At 39.4% G+C, this 24,688-nt stretch overlaps 1 protein-coding gene across 1 annotated transcript in view; it reads left to right on the top strand.

Moving 5' to 3' along the window:
* Nucleotides 1-19,341, top strand: part of ENPEP (glutamyl aminopeptidase) — a 34,321-nt gene extending 14,980 nt beyond the window's left edge. Inside the window, exons 6-20 of the mRNA XM_018082437.2 lie at nucleotides 633-746; nucleotides 2,409-2,543; nucleotides 5,595-5,660; nucleotides 7,059-7,124; nucleotides 8,460-8,611; nucleotides 11,469-11,548; nucleotides 13,202-13,329; nucleotides 13,439-13,494; nucleotides 14,307-14,457; nucleotides 15,054-15,127; nucleotides 15,224-15,325; nucleotides 15,434-15,604; nucleotides 17,341-17,481; nucleotides 18,297-18,375; nucleotides 18,622-19,341. Of these exons, the coding sequence (XP_017937926.1) occupies nucleotides 633-746; nucleotides 2,409-2,543; nucleotides 5,595-5,660; nucleotides 7,059-7,124; nucleotides 8,460-8,611; nucleotides 11,469-11,548; nucleotides 13,202-13,329; nucleotides 13,439-13,494; nucleotides 14,307-14,457; nucleotides 15,054-15,127; nucleotides 15,224-15,325; nucleotides 15,434-15,604; nucleotides 17,341-17,481; nucleotides 18,297-18,375; nucleotides 18,622-18,762 (1,656 nt within the window). The 3' untranslated portion in view covers nucleotides 18,763-19,341. The remainder of the gene's footprint in view (nucleotides 1-632; nucleotides 747-2,408; nucleotides 2,544-5,594; nucleotides 5,661-7,058; nucleotides 7,125-8,459; nucleotides 8,612-11,468; nucleotides 11,549-13,201; nucleotides 13,330-13,438; nucleotides 13,495-14,306; nucleotides 14,458-15,053; nucleotides 15,128-15,223; nucleotides 15,326-15,433; nucleotides 15,605-17,340; nucleotides 17,482-18,296; nucleotides 18,376-18,621) is intronic.
* Nucleotides 19,342-24,688: the final 5,347 nt, after the last annotated feature.

The following is a 24,688-nucleotide window of genomic DNA, read 5'->3' as shown; positions in this document are numbered from 1 at the left end:
TTAAGACATGATTAATTTTTAAAGTGTTTCAAATACATAGTCACAATATTTAATCTTGAAAATACTGTTTTTAACTCCATCTCAGGATCTTTTATGTGTGCTCACAGTCTGCTTGCAAAATATCATGTTAAAACAGATCCCCATTAGAGCTTTAAAATACAATTACTGCCTTGGAATTTTTCTCAGGAAGTTAGATGCTTGGGCCCAGACTGTCAGCCAGCTTATGAAAATCTGTTTGAAATATCTTAAAGGAACTCATTTACATGTGCAGATGTCTCTTTTGGGCAAGCAAATAGGGACAACTGTATACTGTGGAGGCTGTCTGAAAACATATCCTTACAAGCACAAATCATCAAATCAAGAGGCAAAACCTAAAAATATTTTCAGTGGCACATGAATCATTAGCAATCTTCCTAGTAATATGCAATTTTATAATAAAAGTGATGTTTTAACACAAGGCAAGTGTGTTAATTCCTATTTAAGGAATTCCTATTTAAGCCTCAGAGTTATGATAATTTTCATCTGGCAGCCAGAAAAAAGTAAGCAAATGACTATTCTGTGTAGAGATGTGAGATACTGAAATGTACATTTACTATTTAACTAACACTACATCTTTATGTTTATAATTGTAGTGGTTTGGAAATATCGTAACCATGGACTGGTGGGATGACTTGTGGTTAAATGAAGGATTTGCCAGTTATTTTGAGTTCCTGGGAGTAAATGAAACAGAACCAGATTGGCAAATGGTAATTATTTCTGTCTTGTAGAGGGTTGGCAGGACTGGGAGGAGTATTTCGGAAGGGAATAAAAATGAAACAAGGTTAAGGAAGATAGAAAGTGTGTTTGTAGAAAACTAACACAGTGCAGTGCAACATAAAGAAAACATTGGTTTAAACCTTTTCTCTTACCTAATCAAAGTAAACTTAGTAAAGTTTTAGTCTGCAGGGAAGAGTAATTATTTTTTAATAAGTGAGTCAAGCGTTTAGTTATGATTATGGCAAATAACACCTAGATGGATTCTGGAGCCTTAGCAACTTTGCAAGATTGTTTAAAGGTTTAACTCTGAAAGGAGATTTAGTTCTTCATGGGACTTATGACTGTTATCTGATCTGGTCAGGGTTGAGAACCTGGGCCTGTCTCCATAGCTTGGGCTACTTGTCAAGGAAAATATCAGACTCCCATTCAGCTTCTGCCAACATTTTAAGTGTCATTTCAAATGCTCCAACTCAGACAATCTTTATTCTGTGCAGTGCAAAAATAGGTAGTGAGATGGCCTACAGTCACACTGTGCAGCAGAACCAACTCCAGACACTTTAAGGGGGTTGCAAAGAGAGTAGCCTTAAGCATGCATTAGATTCTGAGGAACGATAGAAGTGTGTGAATAAAGGGAGGCTTCTTGCTCTTTCCTTCCTCCCCTCCCAAACAGATGTGATGGCACATAGCATGCATAGTTCCCCCAGGTGTCCAGGTGTAATGAGATTCTGGCTACTAAGAAATATACACCATATGCCAGTGGAAGGAAGGAGGGGAGATTTTGCATAGCTTGAGTCTGTTTTGTAATCTACTATCCCCTTAGCCCAGTGACTTCAGAAGCAGGCAGTGCCTATTTGGTGCTTTCCCTGCACCCCTTGCTCCTCCTCATAAATATCTCTTGTGATCCATGTTATATGAGGCTGAGAAAAAAATCATTCCTGGGTCACTTTTATACTTTGAAGTAGAGGACCTGTTATCCTAACTACATGAGAAACATTTTTATTACTGAGTTTAAAATTTAAAAGCCCTTTTTTGTATCTGGATGACATATTAATTTAAGATCTAGAGACATTTCAATGTTATCATCCTCATGAGTATTAGAAGAGGAAAACCAAACTGAAATTTAGCCTTTTTTTGGTCAATATTTATTAGATAGTGCAGGTATTTTGACTGCTGACCACCAAATATTAAAAAAAATGAAAATCACTTTAAAAATAATTACAAGCTTTGGGATGGGGAACCCTGCCTCCTTCTTTCCTCTTTCCTTCCTACCTAGCTCTATTTTTGCAAGAGAAGCCCATAATGTTTTACAAATATTGTCACACTGCTGAAATTGGTAACACAGCCTACTTTTTTTGCTTACTGGGAGTGGAGGGAGAGTGGGCTGGGTGTGTTTGTGTTGTGTGTGTTCCCTGTGTTGATACACACAGGAAAACAGGATTTGCAAAAGGCAGTTTATCTTAGCTAGGGAAAAACTTTATCCCTCCCCACTCAGATGTAAAGCAGGAGTTTGCAAGTCCCTCTTTAGAGGGCATGAAATCTCATTCTATTTCCAAATGCCTCTCCCTAAAAAAGTTGCAGTTCAAGCTACCTATTTGAGAAGTTAGACATATATTCCCGCCTTTGTTTCTATTCTAATGTCTTCTCTTTCTCAGCTTGACCAGGTTTTAATTGACGATGTGCTTCCTGTACTGAAGGATGACTCTTTGCTGTCTTCCCACGCAATTGTGGTCGATGTGTCATCTCCAGCTGAAATCACCTCTGTATTTGATGGGATATCCTACAGTAAGGTAGGAAATCCTCCTATTGTGACTTTGGATGTAAAAGAAAGTGGAGGCTTTGCAGAGGAGATAAAAGTCAGATATAATCATGACTCCTGATTCACTTGAGCTGTGTCTGTGCAAACCTTTCTTCTGGGACATTCCCAGCTGTTGTCGGTGTTGATGCAGTTAAAAGCAACTGCTGAGAGAAGCAGCGCAGCCAGAGCCTCGGTCAGCCACTGTGCACCATGCAGACCTGCTCACAGCATGCAGAGCTGCAGGAAAATCACAGTATCCGCAGCTTCTGCCACTAGAGTTGTTGGTTTTAAAATGAAACTAAACCAGCTTGTTGCTTTCCCTCCAAGCTCCCATTATCAGCTAAACATAGAGTACATATTGCATTGACTTTCGCTTTAGCTGTGCTACAGTCTGTAAACGTAGTTACTACTTTTATTAACTAGATTTGATCCATCCATTTCCATCAGTTTTGTGCTCTCAGTTGTTAAATCCTCTGTCCAACAATACAACCAGTATTTATTGCATCATAAATGCTTCACAGTCAAATCATAAACCATGTGAAAACCTGCATTGTGTAACACTGTTTTTAAATCAAACTAGCAAAAGTCATGAAACATACAGAGCTAAATCAAATACTCTGAACCAAAATGTATTTCAGTGTTGAGCTAAGCAAGATATACACTTCTGCAGGGTCTGAAAAAACAATTGAAGAAAAAACAATCCTAGCTTTTACTCATCTCTTTGTGCCTAGAGAATTGCTACATTAACTCATTTTTTTTTAAGCGAAAACACTTGAGGACTTGTGCATTGTTTGGGAACAGTTTGCTTGGGATATAATTTGGCTTGGGATATAATTTGGCTTGAAAGAGAAGGTATTTGCGTAGATTTAGCTCAAATTACTGTTGGTATTTATATATAAATGCGTGACAAAATTAACTTGTTTCTTTTTAGCTTTATTTTGGCTTCTCTTTCACATTTTTCTTATAAAAACAATCTTCTCTTGATAATATTCATCACTAAACAAATAAAGAATAATTTGGAATGCTCTCTGTTAGTCTTACCAGAACAATTACAAGGCTTATACAATCCTAAAACTCTAATGAATTGCCTAAGGGTCTATGGAGCCATTGCAGTGTATTCTGTAAAGGAGCCTCTAACTGCTGTATGATCCATAGAGCATTGTATGCTTAGGAAATCTCTACTAGAGTAGAGCTCGTGACTAAACAATTAATGTATATAATTTTTTTAATCTGGTCTTAAAAAGTAATTGCATCTCACCTTTTTTCCAGTCTAATCTTCTCCTTTAGTTTGAAAGATTTTATTGAAGTAACAATGAGAATTTCTGTCTTTGGAGTTCAAACTTTGCAAATCTTTTCAGCAAACAGATACTTAAGTAAGTTGTACTAGAAATTTGCTCTTGGACCTCCATATTTTCTGAGTCTCCCAGCTAAAGAAGTTTAGGATTCATGTTCCATATTTCTGCCAAAAACAAATCTTGTCATATACTTGGCAATTACTATGACTCTCTAGAAGTTCTGTGGGTGTTGATAAAGACTGCCCCTTACATCCCCGTCAGAGTAGGTCACTTTCCGGAGCCTCCCCAAATAGTTGAAAGAAAGAAAAGTTATTAAAACACTGGAGTTCCTATAATCAGTGATTTTGTTAGGATGAGTTTTTCTCAAACACACTCCATCATGGACTACAGAGGAGTGACAAGAGTAGGGGAAAGACACGATGGAAAGAAAGAAAGGAATGACAGTAGTAGAAAATGCAAGGAACTAACTATACATTACAATTTGAAGCAAAAGAAATCTCCAATGTTTCCAAATGCATGCATAAGTGTGACTTTTAATATAAATGGGAGGGGACGGTTTATGAGAGGTGATTTCAGATGAGAAGTGACTGACAGACAAAGCTGAGGAACTGAGGTACCCTAGTACATACACATGGCCTTATGATCACCATTAATCATAAGCAGCCTTATAATTACCATTAATGGATATCCGTTCTAAATTTTACTGAATTATTTTTGAACATGTTCCATGGTAAACACATTAAATTTCTATATCAGAAAACAGTCCTCTGCTGACCACCTTGACTCTGCAACAATAGCCTGGAAAGCAGTTTGAGGCATATCTGTTCAAACAGTCCCTCTGCCATGACTCGTGCAGTAGTTATTCTCAGACACGTAAAGAGAGGAAACAGGATTTACTGAGAATTCATATAACATTCTTGTTTTCATGGGACAACTAGATTTTTAAACTATTTGTAGCACTAGGGTCTCAGCTGCCCTTTAATTTTGTTCAGAAAATGAAAACATGCTAATCCTCAAATCATATTTTGTATTTTAGACTGGGTTTGCACTGCTTTTTTTTCCCGTCATTTTGTGCCTACTCTGTTCTTTGTTCTACATGAGTGTTCTACTTCCCTCTCCTGTCTTCCTTTTGTTTCTCTCTTCTTTCAAAGCCCTAATTTTTTCAGGGTTTTTCTGTGACATCCAAGTAACTTCCCTGTTCACAATTCTACCCTGCTAAAGAGGCCAAAGCTCTTGCACCAGTCCTCAGAAAAATCTCCTTCTTATTCTTGAAATGGCATCCCCAACATGTAAAGCCCCAGACTTGCAGCATTTTTGGAGTTTCCTACTTGTTGGATGTTCAGCAGAAGTGTCTGCCTCGGTCAGGCTGTTCCCCTGACAGGGCTACTTCCCCAGCTGCCCTCACCCCTGTCCTGTTCAAAATGAAACAGGGAGCCCTGCTCACAGAAACTGGCAGAGTGGCAGGACTGTAACCCCCAGCAGAAGGGCTTAGTAGCCCTTCCACCAAACACAGCTGAACTTAGAAACAAGTATCTGATCAAAACTGAATTCCCACATCCAGAATTAAACTCCACCAGGCAGGTACATGCCATGCCACAAAAGAAGTAGAAAACACACTTCTTTAGTGTCATGGGTGGTTTCTATTTTTGCCTTATAGAACACTCATTCACATGTTGCTTTTTAGGTGAACGGAAATCCAGTGTTAGAGCAGTGTGGAATAACCTTCTCCCCTTTCCCTTTGTCCATAGGGTGCATCTATCCTCAGAATGCTTCAAGACTGGATTACACCAGAGGTCTTCCAGAAAGGCTGTCAGGTAAGGCTGTCACCAAAACCTGCTGGACATACAGCCCATTATTCAAAATACCCACTACCAAAGCCATTATTCAAAAGCTGAGTATCAGAGATCCTGGTATTAGTAGCAAAAGTATTTAATGCATTTCAGTACTGAGTACATGGAGGGGAAGAAGTTCCATGCTCCCACAGAAGCAGGAATGTGAACTGCATTAAGATTTGGTAGCCTGCCATCAAGGACCTAAATTCATGACAGCTTTTAGTGGAGAAACCTACTCCACCCCACTGTTACCCTGTTGTCAGCTAGGATCCCCTCATTCAGCTGTAAAGCACGTCTGCAGCTTCATATGGCCAGTATCCTCCAACCCACACAAGCCTGCTATGTAGGGACACACTATAACAGGCATAAGCTCATCTGTGCCCTGATGCAGGGACACTACCAGCCCTAGAAAGCCAAGGTAACAGGGAGTAGAAAAGGGTTGCACACTTCATAGTCCTTTCTTTTGGAGTGAAAATGTGTTGCTACAAAATTAGGGAAAGAAGAAATGGGAGAAAGGAGCCCTCCCAGAAGGAGGAAGTTTATCTGTCCTTTCCTCCCAACCAGCAACCGTTGTCTCTACAGAGTTTTGCAGGTTTACCACATTTGTTCTTACTTCCGTCCCTTCAGGACAGCACATTTATAGGGTGCTACAAGACAGCTGTATTTTGCTTTATTTCCGCTTTTATATATTCAATCGGGACAGTTACACGGGATAGGAAAATACAGCCACCTTGTCCCCAAGAGCCTAACACTTCCCCTTCTACCTTCACGAGCATTAACGTAGGCAGCTGTGGCTAACAGCGAAACTAACAGCACCATCTACTGACTGAACTTCGCCAGGGTCGGGTAACAGCGTAGGAGAACACTAAGCAGCCAGGTAAGACGTAGGACAGGAATAGAGTTTAGGAGGTGCAAACACTTCGTTGGATACAATTGTTCCTTGTAATAGTTGTTTCGATCACAACTTAAAGGTGATCTTTAAGGTGACTTTCGTACTTCCACTCCAAGTGCACAGCTAGGGAAATCTCCTGAATTAGCTTCCTTCTGCTAAACAACCTCTTACATTAGACAGAAATTTGCAACAGGGTATGTTCGTGTCCCTTCAAACAAAATACAAACAGCTCTTCAATTACAAATTTATTTTGTATTAACAAGTCACACCGGAAAAGGCTGACCTTTAACGTTATGAGATGCATTGCAGAGCAAAGGATCTTCATCAGCTGAATATTAATCCATTTAACCTTCTACTCACTATACTACCACCCATGGGTACTCTGTACAACTGATTGGAACTCTCTGTACAACTGAATATGTGTACTGTTTTCATAGGCAAAAAAGAAAGACCTGGTAGTACTTTCACAGCCTTCTGCTTCTATCTAGGCATATTTGAAGACCTACCATTTCCAGAATGCCAAGACACAACAATTTTGGGAAGCTCTGGAAGAGGTATGTTTTGCATCAATCCAAACCCTTGCTAATAAATAAAAATAAATAAATAAATAAATAAATAAATAAATAAATAAATAAATAAAATCACACCCACTGATTTCAGTTTCCCAAACTTTTTGTATTCTGTACCTCTCCTGTCACTAAGAGATCACAATAGAGGTAGCCTCCTACTGTATTCCAGTATATCTTAGTTCCACCAAATATATATAACTTTCTCTTTTTTTTTTTTTTTGCATAAGATCGTGGGAGTGGAATAAGAAACAAGAAAGGAGGCCTTGTTTACAAACAGCCTGCAACTGAAACATTTCCCCCACAACTTGAACTCATTTCATTTTGTGAAAACACCATTCATCCACCAGACACGTGCACCCCATACTCTCCCTTTTCTCTAACCAGATTCAGCTGTTTGAAAGCTCTCAGTAGTATCAATTCCCAAGTAATTTTGGTGCTTATCTGCCTCTCTAGCTTTTGAGTCCCATCTGGGTCATTGTCAGTGCCACCATTTTCTGATCTTTGCTTTTCTTTGAGACTGGGCTATTTCTTTCCATCTATCTCATTACCCCCAAACCCCACCTACATACTACCAAGTTCTTCCTTGATATTATTTCCTTTCTTTCCACCACTGTGGACACTCACACTGCCCAAGTCATACTTTTGTGTCTCTTTTCTAGCTCCCATCTTCTCCTTAGCCCCAGACTTCTTCCTGCTCAGCAGGACTTCTTCCTACTTTTTCTCTGGTGCTCTGCATCTCCATATCATCTACCTCATCTTGAGAAGGAAACAGTGACCGTAGCTCCCTTTCCTCACAGGTGGCATCCTGGGGAAGCAGTGGCAGCTTTCTCCAGCTCCAGTTCCTAGGACAGACGTTCACAGTCCACATAATGAATCAAATGGATCAAATTTTACATAAGTGCAGCTGCTGGTGGTTAATACTGGCTGTTCCTTCACACTGAAAACAGGACACACTGCAAAGAGACTTCTGGCTTGGAAAAATCTCACTGTGTCTTTTTTGTCCTGTTCAGTTATTCCCTCAGAAAAAATGGAGAGATCTTAGAGCATGCAAGGGGCCTCAAAGGTTCCTCAGTATTTCTTGTCCATGTTATTGACCAGTCTTCCGTCCACGCACTTCTCATTTCTTGTCTGTGTTTAAGTTTCCAACTCACTCTTTCAATGACACCATAAAAGGATTTAATGGAGCATTTTTTGTACTGAACCTGTTCTTTCCTCTGCCCCTTTCTGCTCTTCTTTTTCCCAATACCAGAGATATTTAATTTTTTTTCGTCTTTGTACTGAATTTGCATTTTCACCGCAACCTTCTTACATCATTCATAGGCAAGTAATAAACCTGTGAAGGAAGTCATGGACACATGGACTAGACAGATGGGCTACCCTGTTTTGGAAATGGGGGATAATTCAGTATTCACACAGAAACGTTTTCTCTTGGATCCCGGGGCGAATGCTTCTCATCCTCCATCTGATCTTGGGTAAGTTCCTGCTGTAAATGTCTGTTCAAAACAGGTAGAAATACTGTGCATATACCCTTTTCATCTGACTTATATGTAGGTTGTGTTTTGCTCATTCTTGCTAAACTTACTCTCAGCATTTATTTTAAAAGGAAGACAGGAGGAAGTTAGATACAAATATTTCAAATTTAGGACAATATCAGTCCTTTGTCTCGAGGTTTTTCTTTCTCAAATGCAGCAGGATAAAATTGGACAAGATCTCTCAGAAAATCTTATTTGCACACAGACAGCTCAGATTATTGCAAATTGTCTGTTGAATCACTGCAAATTATAATCTCTCAGACTAAGAAAACCAATACAAAATTGTCTCTGTTCAGAAATCAGATACTATGACCCAAGTATTTTACATGACAGTAGTTTATTGCCTTTCCTATATGGTGTAGGATCTATAATATATCACAGGATCTTCACATACAATACAGGGTCTTCTCTGCATGTCTTAAAAACATGATTTAATGTGAAGTAGCTGGTCATGTATAAATTTCATTAATCCTAATCAGGAGATATTTTTTTTATATTTTCCTTAGGATGTATTGCTTAATTTTACTCATTTAAAATGTAGTTGTCTAGTCAAAGTTAGCCATCTTGGGCTCTTATGTGACCAGACAGACATCTGCAGACATCTGCAGACATCTACATGTTCAAGACAGGTGGGATACTGTATTTGAGCATATTTTTTAAATAACAGGTGATTGACCTGGAGGGAAATGAACTCTATCTGTGGGTTGATGGACCTGTACAGGACAATGGCGTGGCTGCACCATGGCATTAAGCAGATGAATAATTTTTCAGATCTGACATTGTGTAATTTCATAGCCAGCCCCAGTTCTGAGGCAGTACAACTTCATTAACCTTTGAGTGAAAGAGATTCAAATTAATCCATGTTAGGAAGGTTTTGTTCCTTGAACTGGATCCTGGACCAATCAATTAAATCAGTAAAACTTGCCAGTATGAAGCAGGACTAAATATACCCAAATGCATTTTTTCCATTAACTTCTACTAGCTCTTTTAATTCAAAGGACAAGAACAAGGACCCTGAGATTAGCTCAGCTGGTTAGAGCATGGTGCTAATAACACCAAGGCTCTGGATTTGATTCCCCTATGGACCATTCATTTAAGAGTTGGACTTGATGATCCTTGTGGGTCCCTTCCAACTCAGAATATTCTATGATTCTGTGAAGGAGAAAATGAAGAAACAGAAGAAACGGTTGTGACCACTCTATTTCCTTCTGATTAAAAAGAAAAAAACTTGAGCAATGAGAAGGCCCATGCTATTGGCAGTTTTGGATAGGTATCAAAAGAGTTGGAATGAGATAACTAACTACCTGTGTATTTGCAACATTACATTTCTCCCAACCTAAGCAGAAGATTTCATAGACTCAAAGTACAGCACTGTGCCATCCAAAGGGTGGTGTTACAGACTATTCAGGCAAAAATACTTCTTTGTATTAAAAAATTTGACTTACTGCACTATGCTCTGAAGTAGCAGACTCTGGAATCCTACTTTTGCTTGACTTCAGTGTTTACAGTACATTACAATTTGCCATTTCTAAAGTAGAAATCCTAGCACTGTTCCTACCTTAATCTGTTGAGAAGCTGAGATGTGTATTGTCCCTGCTATCCCCAAAGTGAAAGGGGAAGGTTTTTTCCGAATATGTTATTTTTATAAATTAATTTTAAAAACTCCCCATAATATATATTATAATGCTGATATTACCTATGCTGTGACAGACTGACTCCCTCGCCTAAGGTCAATTCACCAAAAAATCAAAACCTCTTCCTTCCACCATCACAGATGGGGATGAGAGGCTCCTGAAGAGATCCTACCCCAGATGGAACTGGCCTGTTTCATGTGCAGGTGCAGGGTTTCATTTAAGCAGAGAAAACTCCAGGTCTTGTGTATGCTTTATTCTCTGAACTCTGCAGGAATAAAATTCCGAGCTGCTGGCTTGTTCCAAGCTTGTTTGGCTTGAAAAAGTCCTCTCCTGCGTGTTGGCACTCCAAAGAAATGGAAGTTCAAAAACTAGTACTCTCAAAGTAGTGCTGCTGGGCAAATACATAGCTTCAGCACAGCGTGTTAGGAACACATAAGGACACAGCTGATATATCAAAAGTACTTACGTACGTAATCTCAAGAACATGAAAACTAAATAAAATCCTTCCTGTAAAGGGTGGATCATCACACACCCTCATTAAATGCATTTACAAAAATCGAGTTTGTATTAAAAAAATCATATATGGGCTTTCTCTTGGGGAAACACAGTACTGGAGCTTCTGGCCAAACAATGACAACTCTAAATTCCATTGCAGTAAGCTCCATAAGAGAACTAGTAAAACCCAGAAGTGTATTAAATCTGTTAACATATTTTGTTTAGCAGATACAAAACAATAGATCTTTCTATCAAGAGGAGATACCATAACTTTCATTTTTGTATTTTCTGGGAGTTAATGACCATTCACTTAACCCAGGATTGTTAAGATGACTTAGATTTTCCCATAGCACTTGTCACCAAGGGATTTAAGGTGGAAGAAAAATCTCCCTGGGATGAACTATAATATGTTAACATGGAACAGCAGCTGGCTGCTCAAAAGGGCTCAGTAATTTTAGCAGGCCTATGCAGAGGGCTGTGCAGGTGTGCTCAAAGCATGCTCTGCTGTTCTTCCCTGACTCTGCTGTCCCACTTTCCTGACTGCCAGGCCACAGTCTTGGTCAGGCTGTGCTGTGGCTCCATCCCACATATTGGGCATACTGGAGAGGGTTTTTCACCATTTGGTTTCAAATGTCATTTGATTTTTCTTTCTCTTTAAATAATTTCAGTTACAAATGGAATATACCAGTGAAATGGAGACTTGGGAGTTCAACAAATTATACTTTGTACAATGCATCAGATTCTACAGGTAAACTTCATATTCTCTTTTAATTGTCCTTTACAAGAAATATAACACAGAATTACTTTCATACTTTTCACTTTTCAGATCCAGGAACCAGCACACAGCTTGGTTGGGCTGAAGTTGGTAGTAATTTCTGTGATAAGATTACTATTCCCCCTGTACACACATTATGTCAATTTAGGCACAGTACGGTATGGTTCTTAAGCATCTGTTTAAATACAGTCCTATTCACAGAAGCATCTAAGCATACTCTTAATTATAATGTGCTAAAATCAATTGGACTTAGATATGCCCTTTGTTGAGTCTAGGAAAAGAGGTGAAGTGGAAGGCTGATGAATGCATCTGTGGCATGGTAAACTGGAAATTTTAATTCAGTCAAAGATCTACAAGTTATTAAACATCTTTTCTAATGCTGATTTCAGGACTGAGAAAATACCTGTGTGGGTAATTTTGATCATTGTTCTATTATGCAGTCATATCTGTATTTCTCATTCTGTAGCTGTAGTGGACAAAAATGGGGGGGAAACTTTGTTTAGTTTTTCAGTAACATCACATGTTGGAATTTCAGAAATATTACAATCAGCTCATCTTTTCTTCAATTTTTTTGAATGTTATCTATTTAAATGTAATTTGTCTTTTGCTCTGTTTTTTTTTTTGGGGGGGTCGTTATTTTTTTTGCCTGGTTGCTTTTATTATACATGCAAAAGCAAACAAAAAAAAGTTTTATGTCATGATACAAGTCAGAAGTTTACACAAAGGAATTTTCTTTCTCCAATTTCCACATGACATTGCAGTGGACTGCAAGGGGCTATTGACTTGAAAAAGCCTGCAAAGGCATGATTACGTGCTTACTTCTACATCCATCAAATTCTTGGCTAGTAAGGCAAACAGCAACTGTAAGGAAAAAATGCCTTTAGAAACACTTGTTTCGGGTCACCCAAAGAGAAATGTGCTTTTAACTACAGCCACGCTCAAACTGCAGATTGAAGACCACTGTTTTCAATGAGCAATAGAAAAACTTTCATAACTACCATCATCAACTGGACCAGCCCAAGATTCTGAAAAAGGAACATTTTTCAAGTATTCATTTTAAACAGGAAAATCCCTAAGCATGAGTGCTTGAGGAAAGTCTCAACTAATTCGTAATTCCTTTGTCTATAACTGCAAAAAATGAATTAGTAAAGAATACAGAGAAGAAAACCCTTAAAAAGTTGGTTGAAGCAAACTTAAAAATTAAACTAATGGAGGATAAAATATGATAACTTTGAAACTAACAGTAAACATGAGGATGAAAAACTTTTTAAAAATACATTTGCAAGAACTGTTTCTTTGCAATTTTTTACTTCTTACAATGACACTAAATCTCACTGTCCTCACCCTAGTCACAATGATCTCCATTTTAAATTTAACAAACTAGCTGGCCCAAGTAATTACCACAATTCCTTGTTCTAATACAGATGCTGGCATTCATTAAAGTCTATAATAACTCATCTTTCCTCACAGCCATTTAAAAATAAGTAAATAAATAAAATTAATGTTTGGATCTTATTTTGATATTCATTAAAACCAAATAATACTCTTGGAGTCAAGGAATTTCCAATGAGTTCTGTGTCATACAAGAGGCACAAACTGATCCCTGTTTGTTGGTTTGTTTTGCAGGAATTACAATATCAGCTTCTTCTGATACTTTTTTAAACATCAATCCAGACCACATTGGATTCTATCGGGTGAATTATGATGGTCAAAACTGGGCCAAGCTAAGCTCTCTTCTGCTCCTAGACCACAAAGTGAGTATCATAATGTTAACCTGTCTGGTGGATCTCTTAGAAGAGATCTGTAAAGGCTGTTTTTATCCTGCAAATAATCTATATACTCTTGATGCCTCTTTTCATACAGAACTTTTCAACTGCTGATCGTGCAGGGATTTTGGATGATGCCTTTTCTTTAGCAAGGTAAACTAACTCCCTGCAGAGATTTCAACACAAATTTTTCACCTTCCATTGCTAATAATTAGAATTAACACGGGTGGTTGAAAGAAGTTTTCTGAATTTGTTACAAGTCTTATTTCTTTGTTGCTTTACCTTGTCCTCCAAAAGGAGTGACCTAATTTTACATTGCCAGCTTGCATTACCAATGCAATCAAGAGAAATGCTCCCTTTCAGTTACATGATAAGAAAAAAGCAGGCTTTAATTGCACAGGTCTTAGAAGGGGGTGTTTTTATCATGTAAATAACAATAATAGGAGCACTCCAGAAGAAGTTAGGTATCCAGAAAGCCAGAGGCATGCCCACAATGCATACCAAGGCATTAGGTATCTACCACCTCAGTTATCTTATTCAGAAACTTGATCAGAAACTTCTAGCTCTTGTACGCAGCCATGCTGACACAGATGAATTTTAAGCGACATTCTGTAGCAGCCTCTAAGTCTAAGTCTCCTCAGCCTTTCAGGATGTCTACAGTCATCAATTCCTTTTTGTGTGGTGTTAATGTAGTCACTTAAGAGCTACCCACTTCTGGGCACACTGGGCTGCTGCACAATGTGAGCAGTCTTATAACAGTGACAGTTCCTACAGTTTGGCATTGATCAACATTGATCCTCAGTATCTCTTTGGAAAACCTTCCAAGTTACATTCTAGACTACTTTTCCCCTCACAGACTTTACTATTTCAGGCCTTCTAGAGTAAATAGTAAATCTAATATCTTTGAAGAAGCAAGTTCTTCAAATTCATTAAAATAACAGACGTTATGTTTTTTCTTTCCACAGACCTGGACTCGTGGATTACTCTGTTCCCCTGAACCTCACAAAATACCTGAGAAATGAAACAGAGTATTTGCCTTGGAATAGAGCTATATCAGCTGTAACCTACCTTGCAAACATGCTTGAAGATGATACAAATATCTATCCCCTCTTTCAGGTGATGAAACAATAAAAAAAGCCATTCCTGCATGGGACCATTGCATCTGACAGTTCAGGATTTGTAACAAGAATAATGTTGAAGTTCAAGTGATTTTCAGTGGTGCTGAATTATCAGTATTTACTTTTTGTAATCTTAAAAAAAAAAAACAACTAAAAACTGCTCAGTAGTGATATCTGAATCATCTGGATTTTGCATTCAGGACTATGAACCTGAATAAAAGAATTTATGGGTAATTATTTCTATAATCCATCACCGTAATACATAATAATCCAGAGTACAGACATTTATTAGTCAAAGCTGTCCTGCATTTGATAAAGAAGCATGTATAGGGCCGCAAAATCTCTGACATCTGTCCTCAGCACAAAGTATGGCTATACCTCAGTATGGCAGGGAGCAGGTTTGTTAATTGGCCTAACATACTGAACATGATTTAATGGTCACTAAAACAATTATGTCCTGAACTTGGCATCATCTATGGAAAACAGTTGTGGCAGTGTGTCCTTGCTGTACCCCAGGAGAATAAACTGTGAACACAAGTATATTATTCTTTAAAGAAATCTACAAAAGTAACCAACCCCCTTTTTCTACCTCAGCGTTATTTTCGCTCTCTGGTAAAACCCATTGTGGATGAACTGAGCTGGAATGATTCTGGAAGCCATTTGCAGAGGTGGAACAATCTTATTTTTTCCTTCTCATATTATTGATGGATTCAAACAATGGTAAGCAGTAGGAAAATGTCTCTCCCTCTCTCTCTCTTTTCAAGGCTTCTTCGTGCTTCTGTTCTAGACTTTGCCTGCAGTATGGGTGACACAGACTCTTTGAACAATGCTTCTCAACTCTTCGATAGATGGTTACAAGGAGAACCGTGAGTGCTTACAGTTTTTATCGTGGTGAAGAACACAGCATGTGACTTTGTCACTGATTTCAAGCAGGAAAGGGAGAAGAATATTTAAGCACTGTTTCTTTATTTTAGTATTGCTGCAAATCTCCGACTCATAGTATATCGCTATGGGATGCAGAACTCAGGCAATGAGTCATCGTGGACTTACATGTTCAACAAATACCAAGAAACAACATTAGCCCAAGAAAAAGAAAAGCTGCTATATGGCCTGGCATCAGTGAAGAACATTACCCTTTTGGACAGGTGATTTAAGCATACGAAGATTTCTCTTTTCCCGCAGAAGCAACTGGTTTGTTCATTCCCTTCTCATCTCCTCTGTCCTGTCATTTTTGTCAGATTACAGCATGAGGAAATGCAACACATTTTCAAGACCAGTTATCTAACACCCTCCTCTGAGACTGTACTATAGCAGAAAAAAAGCTTTTTTCATTTTGTGGAAAGATATTGAACATATGGTGGTTCCTGCAACCAGTCAACAGACTTCAGCTCGTCCACCTTCACTGTGCACAATTTTAGCTGCCTAATAGTAAAGCATCAGGAGAAAATTAGTCATCTGTTTCCTCTATAATCAGTGAAGGGAGGAAGGACCTCCAGAGCACTGCTTATCCCAGACCAGGAAAGGTGCTTAAAATCAATGGGAAGAATTGCCTTTGGGTGTTCTCAGTCACCATCCATTGACTCCAGAGGGAGTTTACTTAGCCTAGATGTCTACCTTCTCAGTAGGCAAAATTAAGCAAACAACCTTGAGTTATTGTTACTAACTGTCCTGTGTGAACCTGCAATGCTCCCTGAGGTGCTGTGCAGAGGTACTTGAGCTAGAAACAAAAATATCATATTCATGCTGCCGTGGCACTGATGAGGAGTCTGGATACTGCTCCAGGCCAGTCCAGCTGTCAGACGGGGCAAGCATCTCACCAGGCTGTTGCCCTGCATAGACACACCTGCTACTTTCAGCTTATCTGATAACTATGCATGTAGTTGTATAACATAGCTGAGATGCAGGTAAACATCTTCACCGGGGCCATTCACCATTGTGTTGGAGCCCTGTCTAAATATCATAAGATGGAGCAATCTCTGCCTAAAAGAGTTCCAAGTTTAAATGAGATGAAATCAGGAAGTGTAGGAGGTTCACAAAGAGTAAATATAAGAGTTAGAGTAATTAAAATAGTGATAGGAAGCAGGTGTATTCCTAAATTCTTTTGACCACAACAGCCATAATCTAAGCCATTCAATAAATAATAACTGACATGATTAAGACATGAATTAATTAGCTAGATCAGCCTGTATTTGCAGAAAATAAAAAATCCCCCCTAAACCAGGGAAAATTTGTCACTTAATTTAATACTGAAATAACAAGTAAGGAGAAAAGAGCAAACAGATTGAACAAAATTGCCCCTTATGCATAGGAAAAAGGAAGACAATCCTTAATCCCAGCACACGACACTTTAAACCGGTGTTGTTCTTCTGCAGCTGCTGCTGTGAAGCCATGATCAGGTTATTCCTGCAAACGTGCATGCTGGGGGAATCCCTCCACTTTGTCAGTCAAAAACATTTATGCTATAATTGGAATTATAATTGCAGCACTTGCAGGCATGCTCTGCCTGAATGGATTTTAATTTTGTATGGATAAAAGTATCCAAACAAACAGCATGGTCCTGTAAGATCATTATAGCCTGGACTACTACTTTTTTGGCTCTTGGCTGCCCAAACAGGCTGAACTACTGACTGATCCAATCTTGTTTTCCCTACTTGATTAAAATATAGGAATAATAATGGCATTTGGCTATTTGCAAGTAGAAACATAAACCCTACCTACTTTCTAAAGAGACTCCTAACTGCCTAGATTTCTTTCAATACAATTATCTCTTGACACAGTAATGTTTTAGATACATGTACTTCACCTTTAAAATGCTGTAGAAAAAAACCTAATATTCCTGTTTGGAAATGGCTCTCATCAATTCTTATGGTGTTTCCCTTAGGTATCTGAAATATATTTACGACACTAACCTCATCAAAAGCCAAGATGTGTTCACAGTCCTGAGATACATCTCATATAACACCTATGGGAAAACAATGGCCTGGGACTGGATACGACTGAACTGGCAATACTTAGTCGACAGGTACTCTAATGAACTCACTGGAAACTACATCCATCTATAAATCTTGTTACAGGCATGTTTTTTATAGCTGTGTTTTACTATACAGCTATAATCACTGGCCTTTGCAAAATGAAAACTGAAAGCGTATTCAACACAATTATATCCATCTGCTGTGAAAAAGTTTGTTGCTAACTTGAAAACCATTCTTTCCGTAAATGATCACTACCAGTAAATCGTGATGAAGAAGTATAGAAAGTTCTACCAGGGCCGTAGAGATCTGGGTATTGCATGGAAATTAGTCAGCCTTGTCTCCACTCTTGCTGCTGATTTCATAACAAGATGACAGTGTACAGAATTTTTTTAAAAATTTTCATCTAATGGTAATACCAGGCAGCAGACATACAGGTGAGCAGTAGAAGTAATAGCAAACCCTTTAGCTTTGCTCCTCCCTATTTGAGTGACTTCACTCTCTTTAGGTTTCCTTTCTAAGTGCTTGGTAGGGGCATGGAAACAGCACATACCAGCAAGTCTAGAGCTGTGAACTGTATTTGTATTGCTGGGCAGCAATATACCTAATTTCCAGCTTGAGACAATAAGTCATTATTTAAAAAGGAAAAAAATCCACCATAAGAGATCATTCCATTAGTAAACATATTAAAGAACAGCACAGATATTTTATAGGAGTACTATTTTTCAAGAATTTCAAAAAATATTGAAATTTCAATGTATCTGTTTTATTGCAGCACAATTATGAGTTTAAGCTTCAGATAATTAGTTGTGCCTTTTCTCTTTCAATAGTTTTGCATGAAGTATCATTTATTAAATTATTTTTCTAGATTCACTATCAATGACAGAACCCTCGGTCGAATAGTAACTATTACCCAAACCTTCAACACTGAGCTCCAGCTTTGGCAGGTATGGTGACAGCACTTTTCTTGGCTTTAAGTCAATATCTTTAATATTCTTCTGGCCCAGAAACTTAGCTTTTTATCCTCTCACTGTGTAAAGCAGCAGGAGTTACTGTAAAACTATTTCAGTGCTACTAACATGAGCTTAAATATCTCTCCCAGCCAAAATTGTCCTTGACCATGTCCTTGTAAAGAGTCACTTGTCCAATAACAGAATTATTTACTTCACATCAATACTTTTTCTCTTTTCCAGATGGAAAATTTCTTTGAAAAATATCCTAATGCTGGGGCAGGAGAGTTGCCCAGGAGTCAGTCACTTGAGCAGGTGAAGAGCAATATTGAATGGGTAAAAGAAAACAAGGAGGAAATACAAATGTGGCTAGAAGCACAGTAAGACTTCAATGTCTTACTTTGTCAAAAAGACCAGGCAGTCGGATCTTCAAAGATTTTTAGCAATGTGGATTTCTCACCTAGGTACCTCAGAGGACCAAGGCCTAATATTTTTTTCTCCAAACACTCAGCAGACCATTGCCAGAACAATATTTGTGTAGTTGCTTAGCAGGAATAGCTTTAGATTCTGAAAGCCGAATTTGCCTGAACAAATAGGACAAACGTTTAAAGTTACTCAAGGCAGAAGCGATGGCAGAACTGAAGTCCTTGCTGATCACTCTGATCTCACTCCTTACACATACCACTCTGAAAAGTTACTCTTGGTTCACACAGAAGTATATCTAGTACTCTCAGGGATTCCTTTCCAAGTGCACCTCATAAGAGCTTTCTCCTGAAGGAAAGGGAATTAAACCGTAATTTTAACATTGTCTGAAAATCATCCCCTATATTTATAGCTGTAAAAATTTTACATTTGGGATTTAGATTTGCTTTCTGACACTTCAGAAAGGCCAGTTAAGCTTTCCTCTCCATTGATTTTTTAAGTTTAACTACCAGTACACAAAGGATCAATACTACCAGCTTCTTTTTCAATGTTATTATTTGGGATTCCGTAGCTTAGGGTAAGGGTTGTCTTGGTTATTTTTGTCTTATTTCTAAATCTTCTCAAAAAAAAAAAAAAAGAAGGTCATGGGGTAGCCAATACTGCAAACAAGATATACTTTACTCACTGTCTCTTTTCTTATGGAAAAATAAAATTAAAAAATCTACCTGAAGTCTCAGTCTTTTTCTAATGAAGTGATAAAATGGCCTGATATATAGAAAAGCGGCTGTTACATAGCCCAGCTATGCTGTACAGAGAGCTTCAGGAACTTTTGAGGGGAAACATCTATTATCTTCTCTGAGAAAACAGAAAAAATGGTAAATGCAGTCAGAGGGAGCAGATGAGTCCCACTGCTGCAATTCAATCGATTGCAGAAGTACAGACACAAAGAAACAACTCTCAGTCCCAAATCCCTGTGCTGTTGTGATGCTGGAGAAGGGCGTGGGGCTGCTGTCTGTCCCTCCCAAGCCGGAAGCTGGGGCGCTTTGGAGTTCCCAGATTTCCATGTACTGTGTCCTGACATTGTATGGGCAGCAAAAGTGAGCGCCTCCTTGCCTTCTCCCTGGTCTCCTGAGTGGAAAGGTGCAGCAGAACATAACCAGCTAGAGCCAGTGCCTGGATGTCCTGGGAGCAGGATCACAGAGCATCTCACAGTAGGTAGCCCCGGGAGAGATTAGGCACAGCTGTCAGGAAACTCTGTAGTTGGATGGGAGGACAGAAGTGGCGAAAAACACTTCTCTTCATCCTGCAGTGCTATTCAAGGGGTAGAGGAGATAGCCCTAAGGTACAGAAATTCCAGGGTACAGGCTCTGCCTGCCTCTGGGCCTTGGTACAGCACAGAAGGCTCCAGAGGAGCTTATACAGTCCCAGATGGAAACATTTTATCCCACTCCCACAGGAGATTCAGGGTTGGTACTGTTTTGGCCCTCTCCCTAGACACCCAATTAGCTGCCCAGACAAGCCCAGACAAATCTGATGACCAAGTCAGTAGTCCTGTTGTGCTGGTTTTGGCTGGGACAGATTCAAGTTTCTTCACAGTTGCTGGTATGGGCTATTTTTTAGGTTTGTTCTAGAAACAGTGTTGATAAAACAGGGATGTTTTCCTTATTGCTTAGCAGTACTTACACAAAGTTAAGGCCTTTCCTGCCTCTCATCCCACTCCACCAGTGAGGAAGCTAGGGGTGCACAAGCTAGGAGGGGACACAGCTGGAACAGCTGACCTGAACGCACCCAAGGGATAGTCCATATGGCATCATGCTCAGCATATGGAGATGCAGGGGACAAGAAGGAAGGGAGGGACTTTCAGAGAGATGGTGTTTGTGTTCCCAAGTAACCATTATATGTGATGGAGCCCTGCTTTCCAGGGGATGGCCGAATACCTGCTGGCCCATGGGAAGTGGTGAAGGAATTCCTTGTTTTGCTTTGCTTGCATGTGTGGTTTTTGCTTTAGTTATTAAACTGCTTTTATTTCAACCCACAAGTTTTCTCAATTTTGCTTTTTCAATTCTCTCCCCCATCCAACTGAGGGGTAGTGAGCAAGTGGCTGTGTGGGGCTGAGTTGCCAACTGGGGTTAAAACACAAGACCTGTCAAAATGTCAGTCATTTGCCTTCTACAAACAAAATATGGTAGGATTTTGACTAACAGTGGTTACAACTTGCTAGAGATACCAGCTGCTCTTTAAGGTGAGGGAGTGGCAAAGGGTCAGGCAATTTCTTCCAGTTTTTCTTGTCGCTCAGATTCACACACAGAGGACAGTGAAAATGAAGCAGCTGACCACATCCAAACTACTGTCAGCACACAGGGAGCAGACTGTCCTCGGGCAGCTGCCTACTCAGTACAACATATGACGACTCACCTTCACCACTTTACAGTTTCAATGAGTGAACTGAAGGAGTAGAAGTCAAATAACAACTTGGTTTCAAGGTCACAAACTGGTTTGGTAGCATCACACCGTAATACTATCAACACACTATATCACTTTGACTATACAATAGTACAATCATGTCAATAAATTTTCTGTGCACTGTCAGTATGTTTTGATTGAAAGTTTTTAACTCCAGGTGGCTGTGATGTGCAACAATGCAAAACCAATATGAAAATATCCAGGCACATAGCTCAGTTGTTTTCCCTTTCAGAGATGATTTAATGAAATTTGGCAAAAAGAACTGATATTTTAATTATTCATACACATCTGCCATAATTTGTTGTAGAAAGAAAAGTATGACTAGTGTGGGAGTGATACAAGATTAGGTAGTTACCTTAAGAGATTTTTATCCTTTGTTACATGTAGTCCCTACTACCACTGAGCGGGCCCTGGCTGGCCAATATTGTTGGCTACAATAGTAGGCTTTCGTCAAAGAAACAGAGCAAGTAATAAAGGTTTTCTATGATGCTGGAAAGCTATAGCTAAAACAGCCTTCATCCAAATCACGCAGTGATTGGACATACCACTGTTTCAGACAAGATGCATATTGGTAGCACTGTGCATCGCTGTAGTAGAGAAAAGGTCGACCAGAGAGAGGGAACAGAAACATACCACTGAGGCAAAGAGAGAATGAGAAGCAGAGGGCAAACCTGAACAACTACAGGACTCATGATCCTGAGTAAATGAGGGAGAGAAAGGGATTTAAATGGTGAACCAAGCAATTGCCACTTGTCATTTGATTTTCATTCTATTAAGGAAAGTGGGACCAAGGGCAGTCTTTGTGCATGAGCCACACCGGATCAGAGAGACTTTTTACTAGTTCTTGGATACTTTTGGTGTTACAGAAAGGTTAGCTGGATTTCCACACTGATCTTAAGTGGGTAGGTGAACGTGGAATTAAGTCCAAAAGCCCCAGAAGGCAGCTGCTTTTATGGTAGGGTAAAGGTTCTGTCAATTTTAAATAATATTCTCTAGATTATGCAGTGCTCTTGCTACCTTTAAATGGCTCATGGAGAATGTACTGTATGGCATGTGCCTCTTTCAGACTGTTTGTCCTAGACGGATAACAAATCTGGTACATGCTAAATCTTTCGGTCAGGAACTAGTGCTTTTACAAATGGTCTGTGATAAGCTTAAGAATGCCAATTTGAAACTGAATCCAAAGAAATGTGAACTGTTTTAAAAAGAGATAATTTTCCCTCGGTCATTCGATCAGCGAGGAAGGAATTTCTACTGATAAAGCCAAGTGAGGGAGTGCAGAACCATCTGGCCCCTTAGATCCCCACAGCTTTTTGAGGCTCTGCTGTTCCTATTGTACCACAGCAAAAGCTATTGCACACAGTGAGGCAGAGAAAAACTTTGAGTAATTGAAGTGCAATGTGGTGAAGTTAGAGGGGCCACTTCTAACTGTAGCAGTGTTGCCTTACGCCAGCTCTGTAAATCCTTCTCATATCAGCCACAGCTGTGCGTCCTATAGAGCCTGAGCCCATGGGCCTCAGGAGGCTGTAAGCCTGATAGGCACATGAAAATGCTTTATCTTGATAATTCAGGTAAAGAAACAACTGAAAACATTGTATTACTGCACAGAGCAAAAAATTAATAGCACCAAGGCGTCTACAACTCGCCAACTAACTCAGTTCCTAAAACAGCAGCTAAGATCCCTACACAGTATGCAGACATAAGAAATGACCCCTACCTTATACATATGGTATGTCTGTTGAAATAAGACATGACTAAATACCCCACAGTAACCAGTGCCATTTCTTGACATTTTGGATGGCATCTTCTAGCAGCTTTTGGGACTCAAGGTGAAAGGGAAAAAGCTAGCCTGTGATGGGCACAGGAAAGCCTATGTGTTTTAAACAGAGTCTAAAGGATAGGACCTTATCCTGTTGTTAGCAGCAGCAATACCATACTGCCAGATGAAAAATTTGTTTTGTGCTATATGCATCCAATTATGAAAATTAGTCAAATTAGGTAGTGTTTGCTTTCCCAAGTGTTTAGACAGAAGCGAGTTGACCTGGAGGTATTTTGCTTTCAAATCCACACCTACGGCAGCTGGATGTAGGCCTGTATGTAGAAAACTGGTACAGAAAGATATAGCTACATGAGACTAAGGAAATGTTCTGCTGCTCACAGGGACTACAGTGGTTCATAAGGCTGCCCAAATATCTGAGCTTTTCTGGGATGCATTTCAGAAACCCCCCCGCCCAAATATATTTATAAAAGCATCTAAAACGTATATGGTTCAGATAAGTCTGAGAGTTTCTGGCTTCCCTCTATTCTAAAGAGTCACAAGGGAAGAGCAAATTCTGAAAAATTTGACCATGACACGGTATCTGAGAGACACCATTTGTAAGTAGCAATCACTAGTTCTTTCAGTAATCCCTCACCTGCAGAAAACCTTTCCATATTCTCTTCACAAAGAGATGACCAGATACCAAGCTGGTATCTGCTTGCTAGCGGTTTAACGATGCTGAAACAATGTGTATGGATGGTCTCAAAAACCAGGAAATCCGGGAAAGGAAGAGATCCAGGCATGAGACAGGACTGAAGCCTAACTCTTCAAAAGGAAGGCTGGGGATACAGGGTCATTATTCTTAGTAAGAATCAAAATTTGAAATAGATGTTACAGTTATATATGTGATATCCACCATAAAACCTTCATCCAGCTTAAACCATCAACGTTAATTTCCTTTTGGACATTAATGAAATGGCCAGGTGACTTCTAAATATCCTTTCCAACACTTCTGAATTTTTTTCAACAGTTTGCAATGGACAAGGGACTGGTCATCCCTATGATTTCTTCCAAGAAGTGCAAGGCGAAGCATGGATGATGAGGTTCTGCCATTCCAGATTTCCCATTCTGTTTTGCCTGCTGTCAAATCCATTTGTGCACCACAGGTCAGCAAAGAAGCCTCTCCAAGCAGGAACTGCATACCACTGAGCTACAGAGCTCATACCTGTAGCAGCTCTGCAACTTGGGGTTATTTTTCATGTCTTTCTCTAAGAGGGAGCCTGAAACCAAACAACTGCAGGATGCTCTCTGGAGGGTAGCTAACATAGTTAGTAGCCAGAGCAAAAGCTGCGGAACATCATGGCAAAAAAAGGTGTTAAGCTGTAGGTCAAGCTTTCATAAGCCAAAGGCGTTGCTGTGGCAGTCTGAGAGGCAGATTTTCCAGGTGTCTGGTGAGTAGCTAGCCAAAACCTGATTGGATTCATTTATTTTAGCAAACAGTCACTTTCAGCAAACTGAAATTATGGCCCACCCAGGTTCCTTAAGCAAATTCAGCCGGAGAAAACACTATGGACCTGAAGTTACATAAACCCTGATGAAAAGTCATCATCCCCACTTTTTCTTGAGCTGAAACACTTGCAAAGAAAGCAAACAGATCAAGGCTCA

The sequence above is a fragment of the Manacus vitellinus genome, unplaced genomic scaffold, assembly GCF_001715985.3.
Source record: "Manacus vitellinus isolate BGI_N305 unplaced genomic scaffold, ASM171598v3 scaffold_0_pilon, whole genome shotgun sequence".
Lineage (NCBI taxonomy): Eukaryota > Metazoa > Chordata > Aves > Passeriformes > Pipridae > Manacus > Manacus vitellinus.
The sequence above is the reverse complement of the archived record's forward strand: the minus strand, read 5'-3'. Positions and strand labels throughout refer to the sequence as shown.